The sequence below is a fragment of the Syzygium oleosum genome, unplaced genomic scaffold (genome assembly GCF_021117445.2).
Source record: "Syzygium oleosum isolate NSW1041296 unplaced genomic scaffold, Sole_v2.1 Sole_v2.07, whole genome shotgun sequence".
Taxonomy (NCBI): domain Eukaryota; kingdom Viridiplantae; phylum Streptophyta; class Magnoliopsida; order Myrtales; family Myrtaceae; genus Syzygium; species Syzygium oleosum.
In genome coordinates, this window is record NW_026607491.1 from 10,767,416 (window position 1) to 10,791,527 (window position 24,112).

The 24,112-nt window shown below is 41.1% G+C and overlaps 4 protein-coding genes across 8 annotated transcripts; 2 read left to right on the forward strand and 2 right to left on the reverse strand.

The window, feature by feature from the left end:
* Positions 1–2,786: 2,786 nt before the first annotated feature.
* LOC130138652 (disease resistance protein L6-like) lies at positions 2,787–3,299 on the forward strand (the record flags this gene model as incomplete). Its single annotated transcript, XM_056313371.1, has 1 exon — positions 2,787–3,299. A coding segment is annotated over one exon (513 nt), but the record flags the coding sequence as incomplete, so codon positions are not given.
* Positions 3,300–4,254: 955 nt separating this feature from the next.
* On the forward strand, positions 4,255–5,615 carry LOC130138653 (probable nucleoredoxin 1). The gene is made up of 2 exons (XM_056313372.1): positions 4,255–4,611; positions 4,813–5,615. Exons 1-2 carry the CDS (start codon positions 4,255–4,257, stop codon positions 5,242–5,244), a joined length of 789 nt encoding a protein of 262 aa, XP_056169347.1. The 3' UTR covers positions 5,245–5,615.
* Positions 5,616–9,991: 4,376 nt separating this feature from the next.
* LOC115671602 (transcription repressor OFP13) lies at positions 9,992–12,011 on the reverse strand. Its single transcript, XM_030593240.2, has 2 exons — positions 11,968–12,011; positions 9,992–10,989 (listed from the first exon to the last, which is right to left on the reverse strand). The coding sequence occupies exons 1-2, from the start codon at positions 12,009–12,011 to the stop codon at positions 10,083–10,085; spliced, it is 951 nt and encodes a 316-aa protein (XP_030449100.2). The 3' UTR covers positions 9,992–10,082.
* A 6,823-nt stretch (positions 12,012–18,834) lies between these two features.
* Positions 18,835–23,876, reverse strand: LOC115693863 (pentatricopeptide repeat-containing protein At5g04780, mitochondrial). Of its 5 annotated transcripts, XM_056313257.1 has the most exons (5): positions 21,869–23,876; positions 21,511–21,673; positions 21,249–21,394; positions 19,552–19,663; positions 18,835–19,410 (listed from the first exon to the last, which is right to left on the reverse strand). In XM_056313257.1, the coding sequence occupies exon 1, from the start codon at positions 23,737–23,739 to the stop codon at positions 21,877–21,879; it is 1,863 nt and encodes a 620-aa protein (XP_056169232.1). In that variant the 5' UTR covers positions 23,740–23,876; the 3' UTR covers positions 18,835–19,410; positions 19,552–19,663; positions 21,249–21,394; positions 21,511–21,673; positions 21,869–21,876. The 5 variants fall into 5 exon arrangements, with proteins under 5 accessions (XP_056169232.1, XP_030477039.1, XP_056169234.1 ...); XM_030621179.2 differs by lacking the exon at positions 21,249–21,394; XM_056313259.1 differs by lacking the exons at positions 19,552–19,663; positions 21,249–21,394 and adding an exon at positions 20,671–20,725.
* Between the last annotated feature and the right edge of the window lie 236 nt (positions 23,877–24,112).

Here is a 24,112-nt window from a genome sequence, read left to right on the forward strand (position 1 = left end):
TAGGACTTAATTACACTTTTTGAAAGTTTTATGACTCAATTGCAATTTCATGAGAAGTTTTAGAATTTCCGATGCACTTATCCCTAAAAAAATTAAAGTACGTTCGTCGAAAGATTTAGGATAGGAAAAAAAAAACAAAAAGTAGAAATCTGCCCAAACAAGCCAATAGCATAATTTTTGGTCTTCTGTTTTTTTTTTTTAAGTAGGGTTGGTTTAAATGTAAATAAAGATATATAGAGCATTGAGTGGTAAGTAAGTGTCATCACAATACTCTTCAACATTTTCCACTGCTCCGCAAGCACTACTCTCTATGCATTTCAACCGTTGGATTGAAGGTAAATTGTAACTTGGGGATTGCTCCCCGAGCATTCAGAGATTTCCCGAGCAAAGATTAGAGACTTTAATGCAAATTTTAGTGATTAGAAATAGAATCTGCATGACTGCAGTTGGGTTGAACCAGAATCAGCTGAGTATCATGGTTCTTCCTTTGGCTAGAGTTCCCATAATCAAACTGGAACAAATTAGCAGAAACTAAGGCACAAGAAGAGCTAAAGTTTCATTCACCAGAAAAATTGCCTGATGCCTTCCATTAATATACATTGAGGCCCTGTTTGTTTCTTCTAAATTTTGTTGTTTTCTGCATTGTATGCTTGTTCTTGGCATTTGATAATTTACTGCAAGTCTTCTCTTTCATAAAACTGACTAGAAAGAGCTCAACGGTGATGAGGCTAGCTCTGAGAACAGGACAACGGGTTTGACAGTCACCAAAGAAAGAGGAAAACATTGATCACTTTCCTCAGGATGGCGCCATTTTTGTGCAAATCTGGAGAACAGAGGGGAATGTCTTTGGGTTCTGACAAAAAAGAAAAGAAAAGGAAAATGGTTGAAAAGTCAAAGGAAGCAACAGCGGATGCTCGGCTCATTTTAAGACCGAGAGCATGCACATTAACGGGAAGAGAAAGAGAAGCTCGCCGAGAAAGAAAAGAAAACGAGAGAGGGAAAGAGGAAGGAAAAAAGAAAAAAAAGAGGAGCACTCGCCACGGACTTCCCGCCCAGCCCATTCAACTTTGATTAGCAATTATTCGCGCACCTCGTTTAAATTCTAAATTTTGAGAAATTCAAGCCGCGAAATCTTATTTTTAAGTCGTTGAGCTACGTATATATATATAATTGATAATTTAGGGTGTCATAGAACCGTGAGATTTTATGGATCTTAATTTGGATTTACGTTTGCCCGAAATGAATTTTTGAAGTTGAGTGCGCGTGGTGAACACTGCGCGACCAGCAGCTTTTAGGCCGATTTTCGTCGGTTTTCGGCTCGATTTTAGGACGGCCAAGTTGTGGGTCTTCTAGTGTTTCGAAAGATCTTCATTTTGACCGTAAGATCGCTTGGAACAGGGTTCGGGTGAGAGATTTATGGCACGACCAAGTTTTGCGTTCAAGCTTCGCGTTGCGAACGGCTTTGAATAATCGCCTTGGACGAGCGATTTGTGAGCGTGTTTGAGACATTTTGATTAGCATCTAAGTTTGGTTTAGTCGAGTCGTTAGTGATAATGGTGTTTTACTTAATGTTGATGTCGATTCTCGTTTAATTGATAGGATTACGAGATCGTCAGCGAGTTTAACCACGTTGTTTGGTTATGGGGCATTCCCAGATGAGTGGTGCTATCTTTTCTTTGAGTTTGTAAATTCATATTTTGAAAATGAGAAGTATGGGCATATCATGTGCAAAGTGTGATTTGGCTAAAAGGCAAATGTGATGTTCATAGAATATTCGATGCATAATTTCGGATCGGGTATTTACTACTTTTGGCAATTTGTGAATGATTTGGGAAATGTTCATGAAAAACGTTTCTATCGAAACATTACTAGTTTATGAAATGAATTCCGAAATGACGTGAGAAATGTCTTGTGATATTATATTATGTCTGATGAACGAAGTTGGGAAAGATGATATATTTTGGGTTTGCGAGACCTTTTTGTGAAAGAATTACATTGACTTTGAGTGTGGTTTATGAAAGGTGATATGATTCGGTTTGTGAAATCGATTGTGATATGGACTAGTAAAGGGCTAAGAGCTACGTGATAACGTAAATTCATGGGAGCCACCTCTAGGGCCTTATATCATTGATATGTGTTAGTGACACTACAAAAAAACTGGATTTTTGCCACGAAAAAATTTTCGTCGCAAATTTGCAACAAATTTTCCAACGAAAAGTAAAATTCGTCGGAAATTAACAACGAAAAATTTTTCGTTGCAAAATTCGTTGGAAATTTCCAACGAAAAATTTTTCGTCGCAAAATTCGTTGGAAATTAGTGACGAAAAATTTTTTCGTTGGAAATTTCCAACGAATTTTGCGACGAATTCAAAAAAACCTGATATTGTTCGGCATTTTTTAAATTCGTGGGAAAATTCGTTGGAAATTTCCAACGAATTTTCCCACGAATTTCAATTTTCCAGGCAATTATTTTAGTGTGTACAATTTTCGTTGCAAAATTCATTAGAAATTAGCGACGAAAAATTTTTCGTTGGAAATTTCCAACGAATTTTGCGACGAATTCAAAAAAACCCTGTATTGTTTGGCATTTTTTAAATTCGTGGGAAAATTCGTTAGAAATTTCCAACGAATTTTCCCACGAATTTCAATTTTCCAGGCAATTATTTTAGTGTGTACAATTTTCGTTGCAAAATTCGTGGAAATTTCCCACGAATTTTGCAACGAAAACCATACTCCTTCCTTATTCAACATTTTCGCGCTCATTATTCCCGCAACAATTCTCAATTTCCACCAGCTATACATTAGGAGGTGAGTATCAGGTGTTCCTGAGTTTCAGAGGGCGCGACACTCGCCGCGGATTCGCCAACGTCCTCTACCACGACTTAAGAGATGCTGGGATTCATGTTTTTGTCGATGACGAAGAGCTTCGACCGGGCGAAAGAATTAGTGGCAACCTTTTGCGAGCGATCGATGACTCTAGGCTCTACATACCCATCTTCTCACCAAAATACGCTTCGAGTCACTGGTGCCTCCGCGAGCTTGCGAAGATTGTGGAGAACACCTCTGAATCTAGAAGAGAAGATGGGAGTGAGAAGGTGATATTGCCCATCTTTTATAACGTGGAACCTGATGATGTGAAGTTGAGGACCCAATTGTACAATAATGACATTCTGAATTTGGAGCAAATGATGGAGGATCAGAAGAAGAAGTTCAGCTCCCAGGATGTAGAGATGTGGCGGCAAGCTCTCAGAAGAGTTGGTGGCATCAGCGGGTTGGACTCCCAGGATTATACAGGGTAACCATTAACTGTGAATGCTAAGATTATTTTTTACAATCAAAAGGTAGATCTAATAAAAATTCATCAATTATATTCCAACTCCAATCTCGCTAAATTGAAATAAAAAGCCTCAAATTCTTTCTTTATTTATTTTTTATATCATGAGACATCCACATTTTTCTGACGTAATCTAATTATTATGATTTCGTTTTTGACCTAACTTTCATCGTATAAAATTTTGGCTTTGCTTCATCTTTGATTAATGTCTGGTCTAGAACTGTGTAGAGCTGGGCCTACGAAACTCAGGAAGACTTGTTAACTCCTTCAACGCTTGGATTATGGAATAGAGCAATGAGTTGCCTAAGATTTGGTACTTTGTTTGAGGTAGTTTGTTCACTATTTGGTTTTCTTGATATATTTTTTTATACTAGATGCATGACTTCTTCTTTCGTGGGTCAACAAAGAATAGTAGTAGGTCTTTTCGATAATATTTTAATTTCGGAAAATGATGGTGCTTAAGGATGAGCTATTTTACATTTGTCTTTTCAATGACATTTTATTTAACATAAATTTTAGCAGGCAGTGAGCACGTGCATATCACGTGCGACTTCCGTGCACGTGACGTGCACGAAAGTCGCACGTGACATGCACATTCTATTAATATGCCTCCATAGAAGTGAAAATGCGAAAATCCATTATCTCCTCCTTGCATAATCAACTCTTTGATGGATCAAGACCAAGAAGGGAGAGAGGGGTTGCTCTCTTCATCAATACAGCCAAAATGTGTGCCTGCATGTCTCGTGCACGAAAGTTGCACGTGAGATGCACATCCTATTAATATGCCTCTACGAAAGTGAAAATGCGAAAATCAATTATCTCATCCTTGCATAATCAACTCTTTGATGATCAAGACCAAAGACAATTTTTAGTTTTTGAATTTTTTTTTATCGTGCACTAGCACTATAGGTATCTGAATGATGATTCTTCATCATCATTCAGATACCTCTGATGATGATGAAGAATCATTCAACCAAGCCTTTGGAAGCTTGCCATGGCTTTCATTACCATTTAAAGACAAAAAATGCGAGAAGTTGATTAGGTACTTTGAGCTCTCGACCCTACCCACTCTGGTCATTATCGGTCCTGATGGGAAGACTCTCCAATCCGACGTTGCTGAAACCGTCGAGGAGCACGGCGTTGCAGCTTACCCATTCACTCCAGAAAAGTTTGCAGAGCTTGCAGAGATACAGAAGAAAAGGGAAGAATCTCAGGCCTTGGAGTCAATCTTGGTTTCAGGGGATCGAGATTTCGGCCTTGGAAAGGAAGGAACCAAGGTAAATTTGTTTTTCCTCCTAGAAACTAGTGACTTGGAAATTTTTATAGCCCTAAATTTCGTTATCCCTCGGGTTACTTGAGGTAACGAAAGGATTGAAACCAGGTCTACAACTAGGAAAATCCTTTTTGATATATGCTGTTTCACGTGTTTTTTCCATCGATTGGTGGTTCATGAAGTTGTTTCTTAACTTGGATTGCAGATTCCAGTATCAGACTTTGTAGGGAAGACTGTCCTCCTTTACTTCTCGGCACACCGGTGCCCTCCTTGCCGCGCATTCCTGCCAGTGCTAATGGAGGCATACGAAAAGATCAAGGCCAAAGACGAGGCCTTTGAGTTGATCTTCATTTCCAGCGACAAGGACCAAACTGCCTTCGACGATTATTTTGCTCAGATGCCGTGGCTGGCGCTCCCCTTTGGCGATGAGAGGAAGAAATCCCTAAATCACAAATTCAAGGTCGCTGGAACCCCCACACTCATAGCCATCGGCTCAACGGGCCGAACGCTGACTAAAGAAGCAAGGGATCTTATATCGGACCACGGGGCTGATGCTTGTCCTTTTACCGCTGAACATATCAAGAAGTTGGAGGAAAAGTCGACTAAGAACGAGCTAGATGAAGAAGAAGAAGACTAAGGCGATAAAGCAGCTGGGGAGGAGGCAAAAGAAGGAGAAGCCGGAGAAGGATGGGTCTGTGATGGTGAAGTATGTTATAAAGCCTAAAAGTTACTAGTCGATCTGTTTTCTATGACTCGCTTGAAGCAGTTTGCTCCTTTTTCTGTGAGTGATGTGTCTGAGCTTGACCTGCGAAGGTTCTCGTATATGGGATGTACATTCAAACTTTAGTGTGTTATTATGACTGAGAGTTTGCTGTCGTAATAAAATCTTTATTGTATACAAGCCATGTGCCAAGCAGCGCAGTAGGCTCAAATAGTCTGTGATTGGCATTCTCCGTACAAGTAGCTCCGGCTCTCCTTATGGAGATACAGCTTTGAGATTTGCATGCCGGTTGGACTTAATAGGACACGCTCAACGATACAGAAGTATGGATCACTCCTATAGTGCTAGTGCTTAGTTCTTGTTCAGTCTACCAATATGATAATAGATCATCCGTTATATCAATAGACGATGACTCTAGATCCAGATCGGTTGATATAATTAGTGGTAATGGAAAGTTAATCAGCCCTCAGTAATGGAATGTTAATCAGCCCAAAATAAGTCTCCTAACATCAAGAAAATGATCCATTTTCAGTTTATCAAAGAGGTTGAACTGCAGATAGAATAGGTCAACATCATATGTTCTTTTCCGACTTTAGCATCAAACGGGACTTGGCAAAGTTCATCATTTAGATCATATTGGTTCCACTTTTACTTTTTTGATTGGCAATAAGGAAAATCGATACTTAGATGCGATAGCTAAAACTAGAGGATGAAGATTGGAGACCCTTATCTAAAGGTCCGCTTCCCACCCTTTCGCTCGTAAAACACCTAAAGACATTGAGAATGAATTGATTCGTAGCCTAGAGATTTATCCTTCAACCGATATCACTTGCTACTATTACCTAGTCAAGAAGTTTAATTCAGCAATTATCTTTAACAAGGAGCACAAGATCAAACTAATCTTGATTAAAGTCCAGCGTGAAAGATAAACTGCGCTCGAGAAAAAATAAAGCATCTTCCATTAAACCTAGTAATTGAAGAGATGCATCACATATTTCCTTCCTGTATTATGCTAATATTTCATCTACCGCCTTAGAGATAATTTGTATTATGCTAATATTTCTCTCTCTCTCTCTCTCTCTCTCTCTCTCTCTCTCTCTCTCTCTCTCTCTCTCTCTCTCTCTCTCTCTCTCTCTCTCTCTCTCTCTCTCCGCGATCGACGCCTCCACCTGCTCCACCGCGTCCGCGTACTGGTCGGCGCACTCGCTGAGGCACTGCTCCACCGCCGGGCCCAAGCTCCCCCCGCCGCCGTCGAGCATCCGGCCGATGAAGGGGGCGGTGTCCGTCGCGTTCACGGCGGCGAGGCCGAGCGCGACCACCGTGAGCCAGGCCCTCGCCATGGCGGCCGAGCTCGAGCTCGCCTAGATCTGGGCGAGTTCTGGGCGACCTCGAGCTCACCGGCGACGAGGCTGGGCCTCGCCGGCCATGGCGAGGGCCGAGCTCGCCATGCCGGCGAGCTCGAGGTCGCCTAGAACTCGGCCGGATCTCGGGCGACCTCGAGCTCGCCGGCCATGGCGAGCTCGGCCCTCGCCATGGCCGGCGAGCTCGAGGTTGCCCGGAACGCTCGCCATGGCAGGCAAGCTCGAGATCGCCCAGATCTGGGCGACCTCGAGCTCACCGGCGACGAGGCTGGCCCTCGCCGGTCATGGCGAGGGCCGAGCTCGCCATGGCCGGCGACCTCGAGGTCGCCCAAAACTCGCCCAGATCTAGGCGAGCTCGAGCTCGCCCAGATCTGGGCGACCTCGAGCTCGTCGGCGACGAGGCTGGCCCTCGCCTGATTTTTGTCACGACGAAACTAATTTTGCCACGATTTTTCGACCAAAAAAAAATTTCGTTGGATTTCCAAATTTTTCGTTGGAAAAAAGTTGTTTTTTTGTAGTGTTTCCAACGAATTTAGCCACGAATTTTCCAACGAATTTTCCATCGAAAAAAATTTCGTCGCAAATTTTTCCAACGAAAAATTACCGACGAATTTTTTTTCGTTGGAAAATTCGTTGGAAATTCGTTTTCCAACGAATTTTTCCCAATTTTTCGTTGGAAAAATTCGTGGGAGCCATCTCTATGGCCTTATACTATTAATATGTATAGTAAAGGACTAAGTGCTACACGATAACTTAAATTTGTGGGAACCACCTCTAGAGCCTTGTTGTCAAGGACTAAGTGCTACACAGCGACTTAGGTCACGTGAGAGCCACCTCTAAAGTCTTGTACTATTGATATACGTTGGTCAAGGACTAAGTGCTACACGATAACGTAAATTCGTGGGAACAACCTCTAGAGCCTTAAGTTGAATATTGCGCAAGGAATGGACCATTGGCACGTGATTTGACGAGTTTGATTATTGAACTGAACCAGTAATTATGCTTTTGATATTATAGATGAATGGATATTCATGCTATGAATATAGTTATATGGAAGTGGTATATAACTCATTTTACTCTTGATATTATGATTGGTGTAAATGAGTTATGCCCTTGGGTGTCGTGGAAGCTTGATATGCTTAGAAGGTACATACTACTCACTGAGCTGTGGTTGCTCACTCTTCTTTTTCCCCAATCTTTTCAGGTTCCTTGGTCAGTAGCCTGTAGAGCGAGAGCGCTGTCGTGGGGACTTTTGGGAGTTGGATTGCTTGTTGTGGTTTGAGGTTACGTCCTTCGGATGGAAGGACGGTCATGTCATCCTCCATCCTGGTAGGTTTCGGGGCGTGACATGTATAGATCGCACACCCACCTGGCCTTCTTGTTCAGTGCTGCCTCACATAACAATTTAAGAACGTCTTAGATTTTACTTCTGAAATTAGGTGGTCCTAGATTTTCATATTTGTGTGTCAATCTATATATTAGATTCTCCTTGAGAAATAATGACGAGGGTCGGGTGCAATTTGAAGTTAAAGGTCTTTATCATATGAAAGTCATGAAACAGTTGGCCGGCCACAGGCGCCGTACCACCATTTCATTTATTGCCAAGGCTGAGAAAAATTATGTGATTTTGCCCTAGCTCTGGATCAGCAGCAGCAGCTTTCTCGGAATCCTATTACCCATTTATTTATTTTTTTGGACATTTTCCTGCGAGGGGCAAATTCGACTATTATTTTAAGCACGACTTGAACACAATTCGGCTTATGATAAGAAGAAAAATTTGATGTACATAACAACTGTCCATTTTGACTCAAAATCAATTGACACGGATTGTCTTCTTCAAAAGAGTGCAGTTGCACTGAATTGTCCTTATCACGATCGACCTGGTCAGCCGGGTTGCGTCGAACCCATGAAACATGCTGGCCATGATGTAACCCCTTCAATTCAGTGTATTGCCTAGGCTGGGATGTCTTATCTAACTCAGTATTATTGCTGGTTCAAAAAAATACAGGTACCCATGTTTCTTAATCAAAACTATTTTCTCTGTGAGAAAAAAAAACTTTTGACAAAAAAAGGGATAAGTGCATTCAAAATCCTAAAACTTTCATAATGTGCAATTAAGTCCTAAAACTTGTTAGGAAAGTGCAATTGAGTCCTAAAACTTTCAAAAAGTGCAAACAAGTCCTAAAACTTATCACGAAAGTGGAAACAAGTCATAAAACTTGTCAAATTAATTCAATCAAGTGTTTCCATTTATTGCACTTTTTGAAATTTTTATGACTTAATTGCACATTTGTGATAAGTTTTAGGACTTGATTGCACTTTTTGAAAATTTTAGAACTTGATTGCACTTTCGTAACAAGTTTTAGGACTTGATCGCATTTTTTGAAAATTTTAGGACTCGATTGCACTTTCCTGACAAGTTTTAGGACTTCTAATGCACTTATCTCAAAAAAAAAAAAAAAAAAAAAAAAGAACCTGGTCAAACTGTCATTGTTTTTGCAGTCGAGACATATTTATTGTTTAGCCCATAAACCTTGAAGCTGTGGCTTCAATTTCTTGGTGGAATGAAAAGGATGGTTATGCATCGTCCGAAATTCAATGTAAGGTACCCTTTAAGTGGTAAAATGAATAGCCTCTCAGATCCTAATTTTAACTCAGGCTTTTAATAGTTAATGGTTGGTGGTTTTCATAATTTGTAGAGTAGTGCCCGACGGATTGAATGTTGAATCAGCTAATGTACAATCATATGCCCGACTGGTTGGCCTACAGAGTGCCGGAAAAAGAGCCTGCTTCTCTCGGCAACAGGCAAAAATCTGAACTTTGAACAAACTATTTAAGGCAAATGGTCAATTCTTCCAAATCAGATACATTGGTGAACTTGGTCTAAAATTTTGCAGTAGAAAAGCTGAATACGCATGGTTCTGTTTTCTTTTCTATTCTTAAGCCGTGTCATTCCGTCGAATTGAAACATTTAGTTTACGAAACTTAGTCTCACAACCATGATGATTGATTTAGCAAACTTTATCTGGTATTTAACAGCCGGTGTGGCTTCATCTCATCACTATGTAAATCGTTATTCGTGTCGCTAACACACAAGGTGCTATTTTCACGAGAAGTTTAGACCAAATTTTACCAGGACGTAGTTGAACAGACAAGATGCAGTCTCACACAATGTCACACAACCCATATTAACTCTATTGACTTCAATTTATATACGAATCTCTGCATTTTTCATCCTAGCTGAAAGAAAAGATTTTGAGCAGTAGCAGAGAGAGAGAGAGAGAGAGAGAGAGAGAGAGATCTGAAACTGAAAAGGCTGGAAGTATGCTTTTCTCCCCGGTTCCTTTACCTGGTAATATACACAAAAATTTTGACAATGACAAGATCAGATATCTATCTTTTCCCTAAGACATCATCACCATCATCCTCTTCATAGATCTCATTCCCTCCTTTCAATGAACATGAAGGGCTAGAAGCAGAGAAACACGAAGCAGCAGATGAATAACAAGTGACTGAAGCGGAACCGTTGCTCTTGTCAGAAGCAAGGCTCATGAGCAGGTCAACGAATGCCTCCACTATGAACCCATGATTCTTTTTCCCATTGACCCTCAAGTACCAACCCAACAATGCCTCAAGGCACTCCCAATCCTTGAGGCCGTGCGACTCCACCATCTCCTCCATTGACCGCCTAAAGTCAACGTAAGGATTCTCTGACTCCATTGCAAGAACCACACTTTCCTTGAAGGGGAAGTTAACTGTCTTCGCCTCCTCCAGGATCGAGCTCGTGTCGTCTGGCTCAAAGAAGAGCCTCTCCGACCTCGCGCCCCTCACCAACACCTCAACTGACGCCTCAGCCACATCGATCACCGCATCAGACTCAGTCGAGAGGCTCGCCGACTCCTCTGGCTCTTCCGACGTGGTGGTGAAGAGGGACTCCGGCATCTCGGAGTCGAGGAACACCGAGTTGACCGTCTTGAAGATCTGGTCATCATCACCAGCAGCCCTGAAGGAGAGGGTCTTGGGGTGCTTGCAAGAAGGCCATTGCAATGGCCAGGGTTGGTTGCTTCTTGGTGTTTCTTTGTGGTTCTTGAAGAGGAGAGATGTTAGGTTCATCTTCTTGGCCTTGCCCATTTGGTGTGTCTCTGAAACAGATTGGGCAAAGTGGAATTCAAGGAATGGAGAGAATTTCTGAGAGAGTGTGGCTCTGTGATCTTTCCTTTTGGGCGTTGGTATTAATGTGAGCAGAGGGAGTTGAAGGAGAGATATATTTAAAGAAAGGAGAGAAGAGAGAGGGAGAGGGAGAGGGAGAGGGAGAGGGAGAGAGGGGGAAGTGAAGGAAGATGGCAAGAAGATGGAGGTTTAGTACGGTCCTTTCATGATAGGTATTTAATTTTGGGTTTGTAGAATTCAATATGTTATTAAATGACCCCCCTCTCTGCATAACAACTGAAATGAAACGGTACTTTCGGTAAGCAGGAATTAATTTTCTATTCTTGTGATCATTTGATGCGTTTTTTTTTTTTTTGGTCAGCATCATTTGATGCGTTTGATTAGCTGCAAAATGCAGGTCTTTTTTCTATATTAAGTACAACAAAAGGGTGGGCACTTTCCTGGGTACTGCATCATGCTTTCAGTTTGCCATTTTGACTTTGTATTAGACTATTAGTTTATTCTCAAACATGGTGTTCAGCCACTCTTGAGTTCTTGTCCGTCAGCATTACTCCAAAAGGCATGCTTCACACATATTGAAGTTGATTAACAAAAATTGCGGCTGCAATCACCTCACACAACAGCAGTTTTCATATCCTCGAATCGTAAGACAAAAAGTTCCAGAAAAGAGTGCACGTCTCCACATGATATTGACCTTCTGCTAAATGGGAGTGTGGCTATTCTAATAGTAGACACAGAGTCTCTTGAGCCTCATCTAGTTTTCATCTTTCTACTAAACAGTAATCCCTTAAAATCTTAGATAGAGACTCATATCACATTCCTAAATTGGATTGCCTCTTTGAGGGGTTGCTTTGATTATCACCCATCAATAGAAACACATGCAGTTATGACCCTGTTTTGTTCTTTGCAGTAATCGAAAGGGACACATTAGTGACCCAAGAAAACGACGTGTGAAACAGAGGGGCTAAAGGAAATTTCAAAAGGAGGCGAGTTCCATGTGATTTATTTTAAGTGGGGAACCGTTGGAATCACGCACACTAGTCCTTGCCCATGAATTTATGGGAGGGAAATTGGTACATCAACGATAAGATATCCTATGCATTAGTACTTTGCTCTCATTGATTTCCTCCCATGCTCAGCATCCATGTCCATTTATTGGTGTGCAAAGATAGCTCCAACATTGCCCCCGCCACAACATCGTGCTGCTCTGTTTTTTCGTCCTCTAAGAACAACCATGCAACGAACTGTCCTTTTTTGTTTTTCTTTTTTCTTTTTTTCCTTTTATTTTGTTCCTCTGATTTACCCAATTTTTGAAACATTTTCCCACTCCCATTGACATGGAGTAAAACCTGTCATGGTTCAGAAGTTGACTGGGGAAAGCAAGAGAAGCCAAACTCAAGATTTCGCATCATCAGAAAACTCACTACTTAGTACGTAGTTATGATGTATGGCATCATTCCTACTGACTATGTACGCTGTGGCCGAAACCCGAAAAAATGGCTAAACATCAAAGTGTTTATATTTGGTATTTTGAAGAATCGAGCTTACGTCGTGTGCCTAATCCATGCGTATGCGTATGTCTCTTGAACAAATCTCATGGGGCTACTTGTTTTCGATAAAGAACTATGCTTTGACATGTTCATGACATTTGAGATTGTTTCATTTGCCTTCTGCTTTCTACAGTCTGATCCTTTCCCGTTTTCATTGTACATTCACCTACTTGTATACTACAAAATGTAAGCTGCGTACCCGCAGGTGCATCTACTTTTTGCAGTTTAGAAGCATAAGCATGTGCCCAACTGCACAGGAAGCATTCATTGAAGCTTCAGGGAGGCAAGAACGCTCATTAGGGGAGGACTCTGGTCGTACACTCTGTAAACAGAACAGAATCGTGCAGCAAAATTGTCCGTACACTACTTATATCTCGGATCATTAATGAATGATTTGATATACGAGGTTGATTTTCCGAATTCGTGTTTATCAACAAGCTTTAAGAAGTTAGTGGCGTGAAAGATGAAAGGTATTGACTTGAAATTACTAGCATGTCGGAGAGAATACCATCTCATGTTAAAAATTATCAACCCAAAACCCGAAAATCTTTGATTTCAGTTGACGGGATCGTTAGAACTTTCCCATGTACCTCAGTGGAGAGAGAGACCGCCTCGTGCATCAAATACATCATGCGTAACCAATTAAGACTGAGATAGATTTAAATTTGCAGATAGATTTTTGGTAGTCCGATGTCCCACTTGCTCATTTCATGTAAATATACCGCATAGTTTCTTCTAGTTACAGAGTGTAAAGCATCCAAGCTCATGAAGATTTGAAACAAAGATAGTGCTTGGGTTAAACACGTTGCCATGGTTTGGACTTTGTACCACTTCACATGATCTTAGATCTCCCCTCCATGGATTAAAAGTACATCAATTTGGATTCTGCGAATACCTCATGCCTCTACGTGATTCTTCGACTCCTATCAAACTTGATGTGATTGATCTACTTCTGGATGTCGATCAACCACAATGAAATACAAATGATAACTTAATCTACACCCACAGAGTCTTTGGATCAACAGTTCTCGTGACCACGAAACTACTCGGAGTGTCAACAAAAAAAAAAAGCTCCGCGAAGATACTACCATCTCTAACAATGAAAACCCAATTCGAAGTGCTTGCTTTTTGTGCATTTTTGCTGAACAATTTTAGGCCGAAAATAATCTCGGTTCAGCTCGAGCACCTTCCTACCAATCAGAGAGAGATTCAAAACATTTTTGTGCCTTCATCATCAGATCTATTCAGCCCAGTTGCTCACATCCCACAAGAGGTTTATCAGAATGGTGAAATTGCTTAGGAGTGCCGTGTTTGCTTCGCAATTTGGTAGGTGTGATTCAACCATCGTCTTAAGTTTCTGAGGAATGTCAAATGTCAATGGTCCCTCTACACAAGCAGTGTCAGCTGTACCCAGAAGATTGACACTAGCTGTGGGTCCTCTTATAATACTAGGTCTCATCAACATTGCAGAGCCACGAGATCCTGGTGAATTTTCATTACATAACCCCGAATGTAACGATAGGAACAACTTTTTGTTGCCCATTAATTGGTTGGTAGCGTCTGTCATCTCATTTGATCTCTTCGTTTGCTAATTGCACGGTATAGATCAATCAATGGTGAAGCCAATACATAGTCATCGGCACGGTTTATGACGTATGACGGCTAATACATGCTCATCTAGACTTGACTGTGAATTATTTAGATCGAATGAATACACTGTCACAAGACAGATCTAACCAGCAAGAATAGAGTAAGACTTGTTTGTAGGGCAAGTGGCTTTTTAGAAGACAATGATACTAGCATTATCATTTTGGTATGAGCACGCTCCAGAAACAAACTTGTTTGAGAAAAAATATTGTAATCTTTTAATTGAATAAGCACAAGAATCAATTCCCAAAAGGTCCCAGAGAAGTGGTTTTGTTAACTGAATGAGTACGGAACCAAACAGCTCTCATTATGCAGGAATCAAAAACCAATAAAACAAGGGAAGTCCCACATCTCAAGATTAATTAATTCCCCAAAACCAAGTTGAGGACTATGAGGTCCAAGCTTGTGCACACTATTTATCAGAAGATAATAGCAATGAACCACTAACCATAATCCTTGTGGTCGTGCGATCGAGAGATCTTGTTGTCGGAATCTCGTTGTCGGAATCAACATGTCGTTGCGCCTTCCGTTTTAATTTGAACCTTTGGAGAAGAAAATAGGTGGAAGTGAACTGGTCTGTTCCCTGCCCACCAAGTTCATGATTTGGCTTCAAAAGCATCTGTTCAGGCACATACCTCGTTGACCCTCTGTCATTGCCTCCTTAACCCTGGTTCTAATCCGGGATTTTGTCCAATAATAAAGGATTTTAAGGGGATTATGAAGCATAACAACCCGTCGCGTGGGTCCTACTGGTTCAAGAACAGCTCTATCAGGTATCAAGTGCAGACAAGACAAGCAAACAAGAAATTATATGGGAGAGAGATGGCATTACTGGAGTGTTTGATTTCTAGAGGTAGAAACTAGAATTAGGTTTTAATGGGATGAAAAAAAGAAGGAAAATGTAGATGGATACACACATCATATGAACCTTTCAGTCAAAATAATTACGTTTGGGCAAACTCTTGTAGATCAGAAACGAAACGAGGACAGCAACCTACCTGCTTGCTGTAAGTTAACAAGGAATCAAACTTTCAGTACTAAGTAGTGTGTTCTAAATGCACCTGAGATCTAGATATTACCACGTGTATTAGTGAAATGCATCATTTTCTAGAGTTACATGAATTTCGTGATACTGAAGTTGGAAGAGAAAACTTTCGGTCTTCGGGACGAACTGTCGAGGAGATAACGTTTGGTCTAACATAAAGATGTTTGAGCACGCAGTTGCGATTCAAGACATCCCAAGGACCAGCTTCATCGAATGCTTGAGATAGTAAAATGAGAACGCATAGAATTGTTGTATCTGAAGGCTATTAAGTAAGAACTATTAAAAGGCAGAAGGAATCCACATCCATCAAGATAAGTCTACACATCAGATACAGCTAGAGTGACCCAACCATATGATATTTAAAGGCAGACATGGAAAGAGCGTGGAAGTATCACTAGGCTGTTTGGTAGATGTGCAAGAAACAACCAAAAAGATCATCGGTGCCAGATGACATCTAAAGAAAGAACCCTAGCTTTGTTTTGTCTTTCTAATTCTTGAGGCACGAGGTTCTAACTCAACTCCCATTTCCAAACCCTACCTAAACTTTAGATAACTCTCTGATTAATCTAATCAGAACTTCACCTAAATTCCACACCAAGCAATAGTCATGACTAAAAACATCCACCCAACAGCTCATTGGACCATTCCCATCACCCCTTATATGGTCCTCAAAAACATACCCAGAACATCAAGGCGTTCATCAGGACACGTGCTCATTTCTCATTTCATCTCCGTGCCATTCCTAATTAAGAACCCAGAGGAAGTGTCAATCAAGTGCACACAATCAAATGGAAAGACATTCCAAAGAGAAGAGTATGGAGGAAGAGAGGAAAAGTAATGCATTTGGCATCGTTGCACCCTCGCAAGAGAGGACCACTTTCAGGGCCGTTTGGTTCAACTTTGCAAATGAGACTTAGGGGAATGCAAATACCTTCAAGTTAAAGCCCCTTGAAGAAATGCAAATGGCATTTGGTAAAAAATCCTTTATGAAGTTACTTTGGCCCAAGTAGTGTTTGGCAAAATTTTTTTGCAAAGGGCTTTGGGAATTTTCCTTTTTATTAAAAAAAAAACTTACCCTACCCTTCGCTGGAGCCGGCGAAGGCCTACGGCTGCCGGCGAGCTAGATCTGGCGCCGAGGGCCGTCGCCTGAGCTCGGCGAGCCAGATCTACCGCCGGCGGCTGTCGCTCGAGCCCGGCGAGCCAAATCTACCGCTGGGCAACCCTCGGCGAGGGTCGCGTGACCTCAGGCGGCCGTCACTTGGGTCGTGCAATCTCATCAGCCTCTTGCCGGCCCGATCCAATGTCGGCCGCCCTCGCCAGCTACCCTCGCGCAAAAGATGAACAATAATAAGAGGGACAAAACCAGAATAAGCCAGAATAAGTGAGGGTAGTTTGAGGGCAAAAAAATTAGTTCCAGCATTTGCCAAATGCTAAAAGCCCAAAGCTGGTCCGGACCAGCTTTGGGCTTTGAGCATTCCCAGTGCTAGCTTTCGGCCGAAAGCCCATTGGGAATGCTTGCCAAACGGTTTAGCATTTCCCCAAGGGGCTTTCAGCCTCAAAAGCCCCATCCCAAAGCTGAACCAAACAACCCCTCAATTGGTAGCTAAAAGAAGGGAAATGATAGAAGAAGAGAAACTTATGACTCTTAATGGAACGTATCGACAGTGCATCGCAGATTTATGACCAATCCAATCAGACAGCAAGATAATATAAAGCAACACAACTTGGTGAAATTCAAGGGGTCAAAGCGACAAAACCAGTGAAGTTTCGAGGGAAAACATGGGACAAAATTTTTCAGGGTTGAAGTGAGATCAAGACCCAATTTTGAGAGAAATATGGAATTGCTCTTTTGGGATGGTTCAATTTCATGAAAGCAATGAAAATGAGACAATTAAAAATCACATATCGAGGCTTCTGTGAAAGCCAAAAATGTAGTCAGCATAGGCTGATAAGCTGAAGAGTATCTCCAGGTTATACAGAAACAGAGCTAAGATCATTCTGGAGCCATTTTGTAGGAATTAGGATTTGTAACAAGAGAACACAAAAGGGGGAAGAATGTAATCTCGAAAAGCAACAATTCCCTCATTGATTTCCCCAAATCATTTAGCAAATCCAAATTTTCATAGCTTAAGATGAAAGATGAACACTTGAAAATTATAATGGCCAACTATGACAAACAAGGCATGCAATAGCAAACAGGGAGTCAACAGTCCTGAAGTGACGTGCGCTGCATCAACTAAGACATAATCATTAGAACTGTAATCAGTTGTGTATTCAAAGTCCATCTGCACTAGGACAGGTTATCGATACCAATAGATCGGTACCAACAGAAATAAATATGCATTTTGATGACAAATGGACTATCATGGTCCATCCTCTCCTCTTTATCTTGCAATTAATGGTGATATGCCTCAGTTCAAGAAAAGATCAGCAGTCTCTCTTTCATTCTTGCTAGTCTACACTGTGTAGGCAACATGATGTGGTAGTCCCCCTTGTCTAGAGCACAAAAACTGACAAAGATGAGTTTTGATATCCAAGCTTACCACAGCTACAAAAGCACTCTACCATCCAAGCAAATCAATCAAGTTTGGCTATCATCTGTGGGCACCGAAAGTAAAAAGCCCTAGTGTACATAATTTCCTAGCAATTACATAGATCATTATTTATTTAAACAGAAACAACAGTAAGTAAACTAAAAGAAATTCAAGTTTTGAAATATATTCTAAAGAATATGTAGCCCGAGTCAATCTCAAATATGGACAGCTTACCACAAAAGAAACTCTGCTACTTCCACCCATGGAACATTTTCTCAAGTCCTTCTGGAATCAATCATCAAGGAGGTACAACACACATCCATCACATTTCTACTACACATAAAAGTCTTCTACAAATCACATGAACACTGGATAGTTGATAGTGCCCGAATTGTCATCAGCCAAACTTCAGATCCTCATACATCAAAGGAAAAGCAATAGGGCATAAAAACAAGTATAACTGTCACATAAACAGATATGGACAAACTAACTGTAATGAATCACCCCCAATAAAAACGGAAAACTGAGGCAGTTTCAAAGTTCATCATAATGAAGTGTTCAAGTGAGGATCATCACATAAATGACTCAACAGGAAATGATTCTAGTAATCTAGCATCTACAAAGTGCTAGATTCGTTCATTAATAAGAGGAGAGGAAAAAGGGATTCTCTCCAAATTAGTCATCATGCTGAACACTTAATGACACATTCTCTTCTGATAGACAATCAGTTTTCTAAACTCTATGGTACACATCTTGAACCTCTTAAAAGGGAATGAGCTGAGACTAAATGATAGCCTGCTTACCATTAACTCTTAACATATCCAAACAAGGTAATGATAGAGAACAAAATTAGGGAGATGGATTAGTATTGTGAAGAATTAATGAACTATCTGTCACGAAATTTATCAATAGATCCCTGAAGAAGACATCAACAAATGAGAGGCACACTCTCAGACATCGGTCGAAAAAGATAGTGCATCATTTAACAGAGAAATCATGGGCTACAGTTGAGTAGTGAAAAAATAATTCAAAAACTCCCATTCAAACTGAGTTTAAGGCTTAACTTTTGGCACAGTCCATGCCACTTTTGGCACAGTCCATGCAGCTATTGGAACCAGGATCTCTCATTCAGTTCTTATGACATGCCTAAGGGTAGAAACGTTGGTAGTTCAAAGTAGTATCCAAACTATTGAACTCACTTCAAAATAAACCACATATTGTATTATTAGGTGCCTCAACCACACAAAGGTAACACATAACAAAATACACACAACAGTTCACATAAGGACAAAGACCAACAATGACAAGAAAAGGATAATAATGTTGAAACAAGCAACACCAAAGGAAGTTGTCTGGCACCAAGAGCTTCCTCGACTTGAAATTAAGAAATATGAATGAGGCTACATCTTCCTCATGCTCTTAGCTGGGTCCCCACGAAACTGGTCAAGCAAGACGAAACTGTCACAATTTGGGCATGTTGGATCTATTTCGCTGGCCATCACATATATCCGGCAATGTATACATCCCATCGCAATTAACGAAATCTCTCTAGGCTCATCACCATCGGCACTAACTTTTTCTGACTTAGGATCCGACTGCATGCCTGAAGATGACCCTAACTGAGGTGAAACTTGATCTGCTTGATCGCCCTCTGCTTGATCGCCCTCTTGGGTTGGTAGACTAAGAGTTAAGTCTAGGCCAGCAGATTTTTCATCTTCCCCCAATTCTGTAAAGCCTCTCTTCTTTGTGTCCTCCAAAAGTTGTCCCAATCCAGTCTACAAGGAAAGACAATTATACATGAACGTGGTCTTTCACGGATGTTACAAACCACGAAAATAAGAGGAAAAGCAAATCAAGACATCTCATAGCTTGAAAATCTATATCCATTCCATACGGGGAGAAAAGGCACTGTCTACCTTGTGCACAGCACTCTCTTCCCTAGAACGGGGGATTTGTGATTGATCATCAAGCCGAATCAATGTCGAATCAGATATGGGCTGATTAAGATCAAGAGAAGCATGAATTGCCCTAGGAGAAAATCCCATGTTGTTGTCAGGTAGATCATTGACATTAATGATTTCTCTGGAGCTATTGCCCATAAAGCGGGGTTTGCATGCATAAAACATGGTGGGAGGAACCAGAGTGGAGGAATGAGGATTCCCTTCCATTGAGAGAGCCAGACTCGATCTTATATTATGTTACAAAAATTTATCTGAACACGTCTATTTAGTGAAAGTTGGCCTGAGCTCATCCACACAGTGCACGAGACAACGTAGCACACCGACAATTGCAGTTATTTCCCCTGAATATTATGCCAAGTAATAGAATAATATTGAATGTAAAGACGACAAGATCATTAATGAGGTTCTAGAAATCATTATTCTTCCTCAAATTGTTTTCACATAATCGCTACGCGATAGATGGACATACTATAAAATCAAGATAACTTTCCCCTAATGATCTAGTCGCACAACTAGAAAAATTCTGGCAATCATGAACTTAAGTCGCATCTCAACAATCAATCTCGAATAAAATTGACGTTAAATAAAGAGACCAAAAACCCATGTCAGAACATTTGGAATTGTTTCAGGAGGATGTTCACCAATGTAGTTGATGTAGATAGTGCCAAAAGAATTTAGTAGTATTAGAATAGTGAAGGGAGGAAAAATGCACAAGGAAACAAATGTTTTTGTAAATATGGTTGCATCCTGCATTTACCTTCTAAAGACCCAAGAAAATGAGTCTTTAATCGTAAGTGGGACTAAACAGGCACTACAATTCACATGAATGATGTGGTAGGATATGTCAATTGCGCTCTACATCTTGTTCAATGGACTAAAAGGAGTATAGGCTGGAGAAAATATGCAGGTAACGGAACAGACTCTAGGAACGAAAAATTTACGATAAACAACGCGGCAAAGACAATAAAGACAAGAAAGCCTTATCCCACTAAAAGAGGTCAGCTATCTGAATCCTACTATGCCATTGAGTTTGATCATGTATCACCTAATCTAGGAGCTCTAAAAACTCCATACCTCTCCCTATTGTCTCCTTTCAAATCCTTCCAAATCTTTACCGCACCCTTCTAACCTGCATTTGCAGCCCTTGGTTACATCTCCCCCTAAAGCATCTGAAGGTTACAATATGACCAAACTATCTCAAAGCCACACCTATCTTTTTACTGATACATATCCATTTCACATCATTCCAACAACCGTGAAGGCAATACGCTCTTTTCAACCAGGAATGTATTCAAGCTAACTACACACTGGTATTTGAAAATTTTCTAGTTAATTTCTTTGTCCCCATACCTCAAATAATCATTTTCATCTTAATATTTCCCCGGCACAAAGAAATCAACTAGAACAATAAACACATACTCAAGGAGTAAACAAAGTAAGACAAGGCTAATATTTGCCGATTGTAAGAGGAAACGTTCCGAGGACCAAATGCAGGATAGAGAGGAAAAATGAACTTGAGCTTAACTTTTGAAGATTGCTATACAAAATCATGCAAAGCTTAAATGGTGAACAATGGTGGTCTCATCACAAAAAGAACATTAATATATTTTAGAAAACTCTTTTCTAGTAAGATGGAGAGACCAGATGCCCACATAACCTCTCATCTGGATTGGCATCACATAAAAGATGTTCTACAGCTCCCAGTGTTGATCAACTCCAGTGACACGGGGTCTTTTGGTAAGAGAAAGTTGATGAAACACGTTTTGCAGGTCCAATTATTGATTGATCTGAAAGATTGCTGCCCATAGTATAATGCCAATAGGCTACTGTTTAATATGTATTTCCAACTTAATCGATGATGACTACATTGTACTCACCAAATGGGGGGAGAGAGAGAGAGAGAGCACATATTACCGGAGGAAGAGGATGAAGAAGCTAGCAACTACAGTTTGCTGTAACACCTTGAGAAGTACCGTAATGCAATGCTAGCTTTTCCACCAGAGTATGCACCCCAAGTCCAGTTACTCCTTTCACTGATAAAAGGTCCTTCCACCAAATTGGAGAGTTCTGAGCTCATCTGCAAAAAAATCTGAGTTTATTCCTGGGCATAGTGTATCTAGGAATCTCTACCGTGTGAGCATACAATTAATTGAGATCTCGGAGAAACATCTATCTGGTGAAAAATTTTAACAATAATAGGCTCCAACTAGAAGGCCAAATGAACCCCCGGCACAAGATAAAGTGAACCAACACCACATAAAAATGAACTTACTAGCATCTTCACCAAAAATCTGCGCAAGAACAATATCCACCACTAAAGTGGTGAAATCTGTTTGTATCTCTCACGATAATCTCTCTGTTTGTGACGCCTGATGCAATCTTCATAAAGGAATGACAATCTACACAAATTCTGAGATTCTTCATAATTCTAATAGGTGCACTTGGAGGTAAGCACAACAAGCCAAAAGCAAGAGCTAGCTTCTCACTGTGATGCCTTAAAAGCTCTTGTTTTTTTATCACCTCCAAGTCATGAAGGTCATGTTCAATTTCAGCTATATAGCCCCGTCTCTCCACCTCTCTAAACAAATCATCCAACTTCAGATAAACATGAGCAATCTTGGGATGTAATCTGTCCCCGACCACAAAAGAATGGACCTTATCCTTGAGTTCAATCCAACTCTTACCCTTCTCTTTCTTCACCTCACTATCTTTTAGGAGTTTCCTAGCTGTAGAAACTCCATCCCACATCTTATTCGCTGCATATGTATTAGATAGCAAGATATGATTTCCAGCATTATGAGGCTCAAGCTCAAATAACTTCTTGGCTGCAACCTCAGCGATGCCCAGATTTCCACTGATCCTGCAAGAGGCCAACAGTGATCCCCAAATCGAAGGAGTGGCATCAAAGGGCATTCGAATGATCAGATCATATGCTTCATCAACCGACCCAGCCCGACCAAGAATGTCAACCATGCATGAATAATGAAGGACGTTTGGAAACACGTTATGATCTCTAGTCATTAAATCAAAGTACTTCCGTCCATTTTCAACCAAACCCACGTGACTGCAAGCAGATAACATAGAAACATAGGTCACTTCATTTGGATATATACCCATCTGCTGCATCTTCTCATATAAAATCATTGCTTCCAAGGACCGTGCATGTTTCGCAAAACCCGATATCATTGCATTCATCAGAGCAACGTTCTTCTCTTCTGCACCTGAAAACACAAGAGAAGCCTCTCTAACAGCGCCACATTTAGCATACATGTCAATGAGAGAGGAGCACACAAAGATATTGGAACCAAACCCAGATTTACATATGATGGCATGAAACTGTTTTCCTTCAATAAGAGCCGCCAGACCTGCACAAGCAGAAATTGCAGAAGAAACCATAAAGTGGTCATATTTTAGCCCCACCACCTGAGCCCTATAAGACAGCGACAAGGCTTCCTCATACATGTCGTTTTGCACATATCCCGCCATCATTGAACTCCATGTTACATCGCTCCTCTCTTGCATAAACTCAAAAACCAACCTTGCATCCCCTATCAACCCACATTTCGCATAAACATCAAGCAGCGCCGTCGCAACAAAAACGTTAGAATCCGTAGCACTCTTCGCGGCAAAAGCGTGCAGCTGTTTACACTCGAGCACGGCACCCGTACCAGCACAAGCACAAAGAACACTAGAAACGGTAAATTCGCCAAATTGCGTGCCGTCCCTCTGCATCCGCACGAAAAGAATGAGAGCTTCCCGCTCTTCCCCATTCCGGCAGTGAGAGCTGATCATGGTATTCCAGGAAACCAAGTTCCTATAAGGCATTTCCTCAAACATCTTCCGGGCGAGGCTCGTGACCCCGCACTTCGAGTACCCATTGATGACCATGTTCGAGACCAAGACGTCGGATTCCAACCCCAAACGGATGACCCGCGCGTGGCAGGCGCTGGCCTCCATGGTCGAACCCGTTCTTGCGCATGAACGCAACCCGTCGTGCAAAATCGCCACCTTGTCGACATAACGGCCCCCCGGACCGGGGATTTCGATGGGCGGTGCGTCGGATTCAGTACCGGCGGTGGCCGAGAGGGGCCTGAAACGGAGGAGGCGGCGACAATTTCTCCGGCGACGAATCAAAGTGTTCATAAAACGGTCGAATGCAAATGGTAGATCCTGCCCGACACACAGGTTTACTTTCGAGGCTCGGATCCAGCAATCCTCGGCCAATGAGCAGCAACATAGTAATCGGCAGATTAAAAAATAAAAAAAAATAAAAAAGAAAATGAAGTTATGTGCCTCTAGATAGTAACATATCAAGCAATTTGCTTCAAACTTTCGACCAAAAAAAAAAACCAATTTGTTTCAAACTTTTCAATTAGACTAATAAATATATTCTTTTCACTTTTAATTTTGATGAGATTTATCATATACTTTAACTGTACATGAGAAAGTATTTATATATTTCACCTTGCTATATAAATTTATTTTTTTGAATTAAATATTGGGCCTTAAATTTCAC

Coding starts and splice junctions, on each gene's coding strand:
- LOC130138653 (XM_056313372.1), top strand. CDS start 4,255: ATGATTCTTCATCATCATTCAGATACCTCTGATGATGATGAAGAATCA. Junction 4,612..4,812: donor TTGGAAAGGAAGGAACCAAG/GTAAATTTGTTT, acceptor CTTGGATTGCAG/ATTCCAGTATCAGACTTTGT.
- LOC115671602 (XM_030593240.2), bottom strand. CDS start 12,011: ATGGACATGGATGCTGAGCATGGGAGGAAATCAATGAGAGCAAA. Junction 10,990..11,967: donor AGGAAATCAATGAGAGCAAA/GTACTAATGCAT, acceptor CCCTCTCCCTCT/CCCTCTCCCTCTCTCTTCTC.
- LOC115693863 (XM_056313256.1), bottom strand. CDS start 23,739: ATGAACACTTTGATTCGTCGCCGGAGAAATTGTCGCCGCCTCCTCCGT.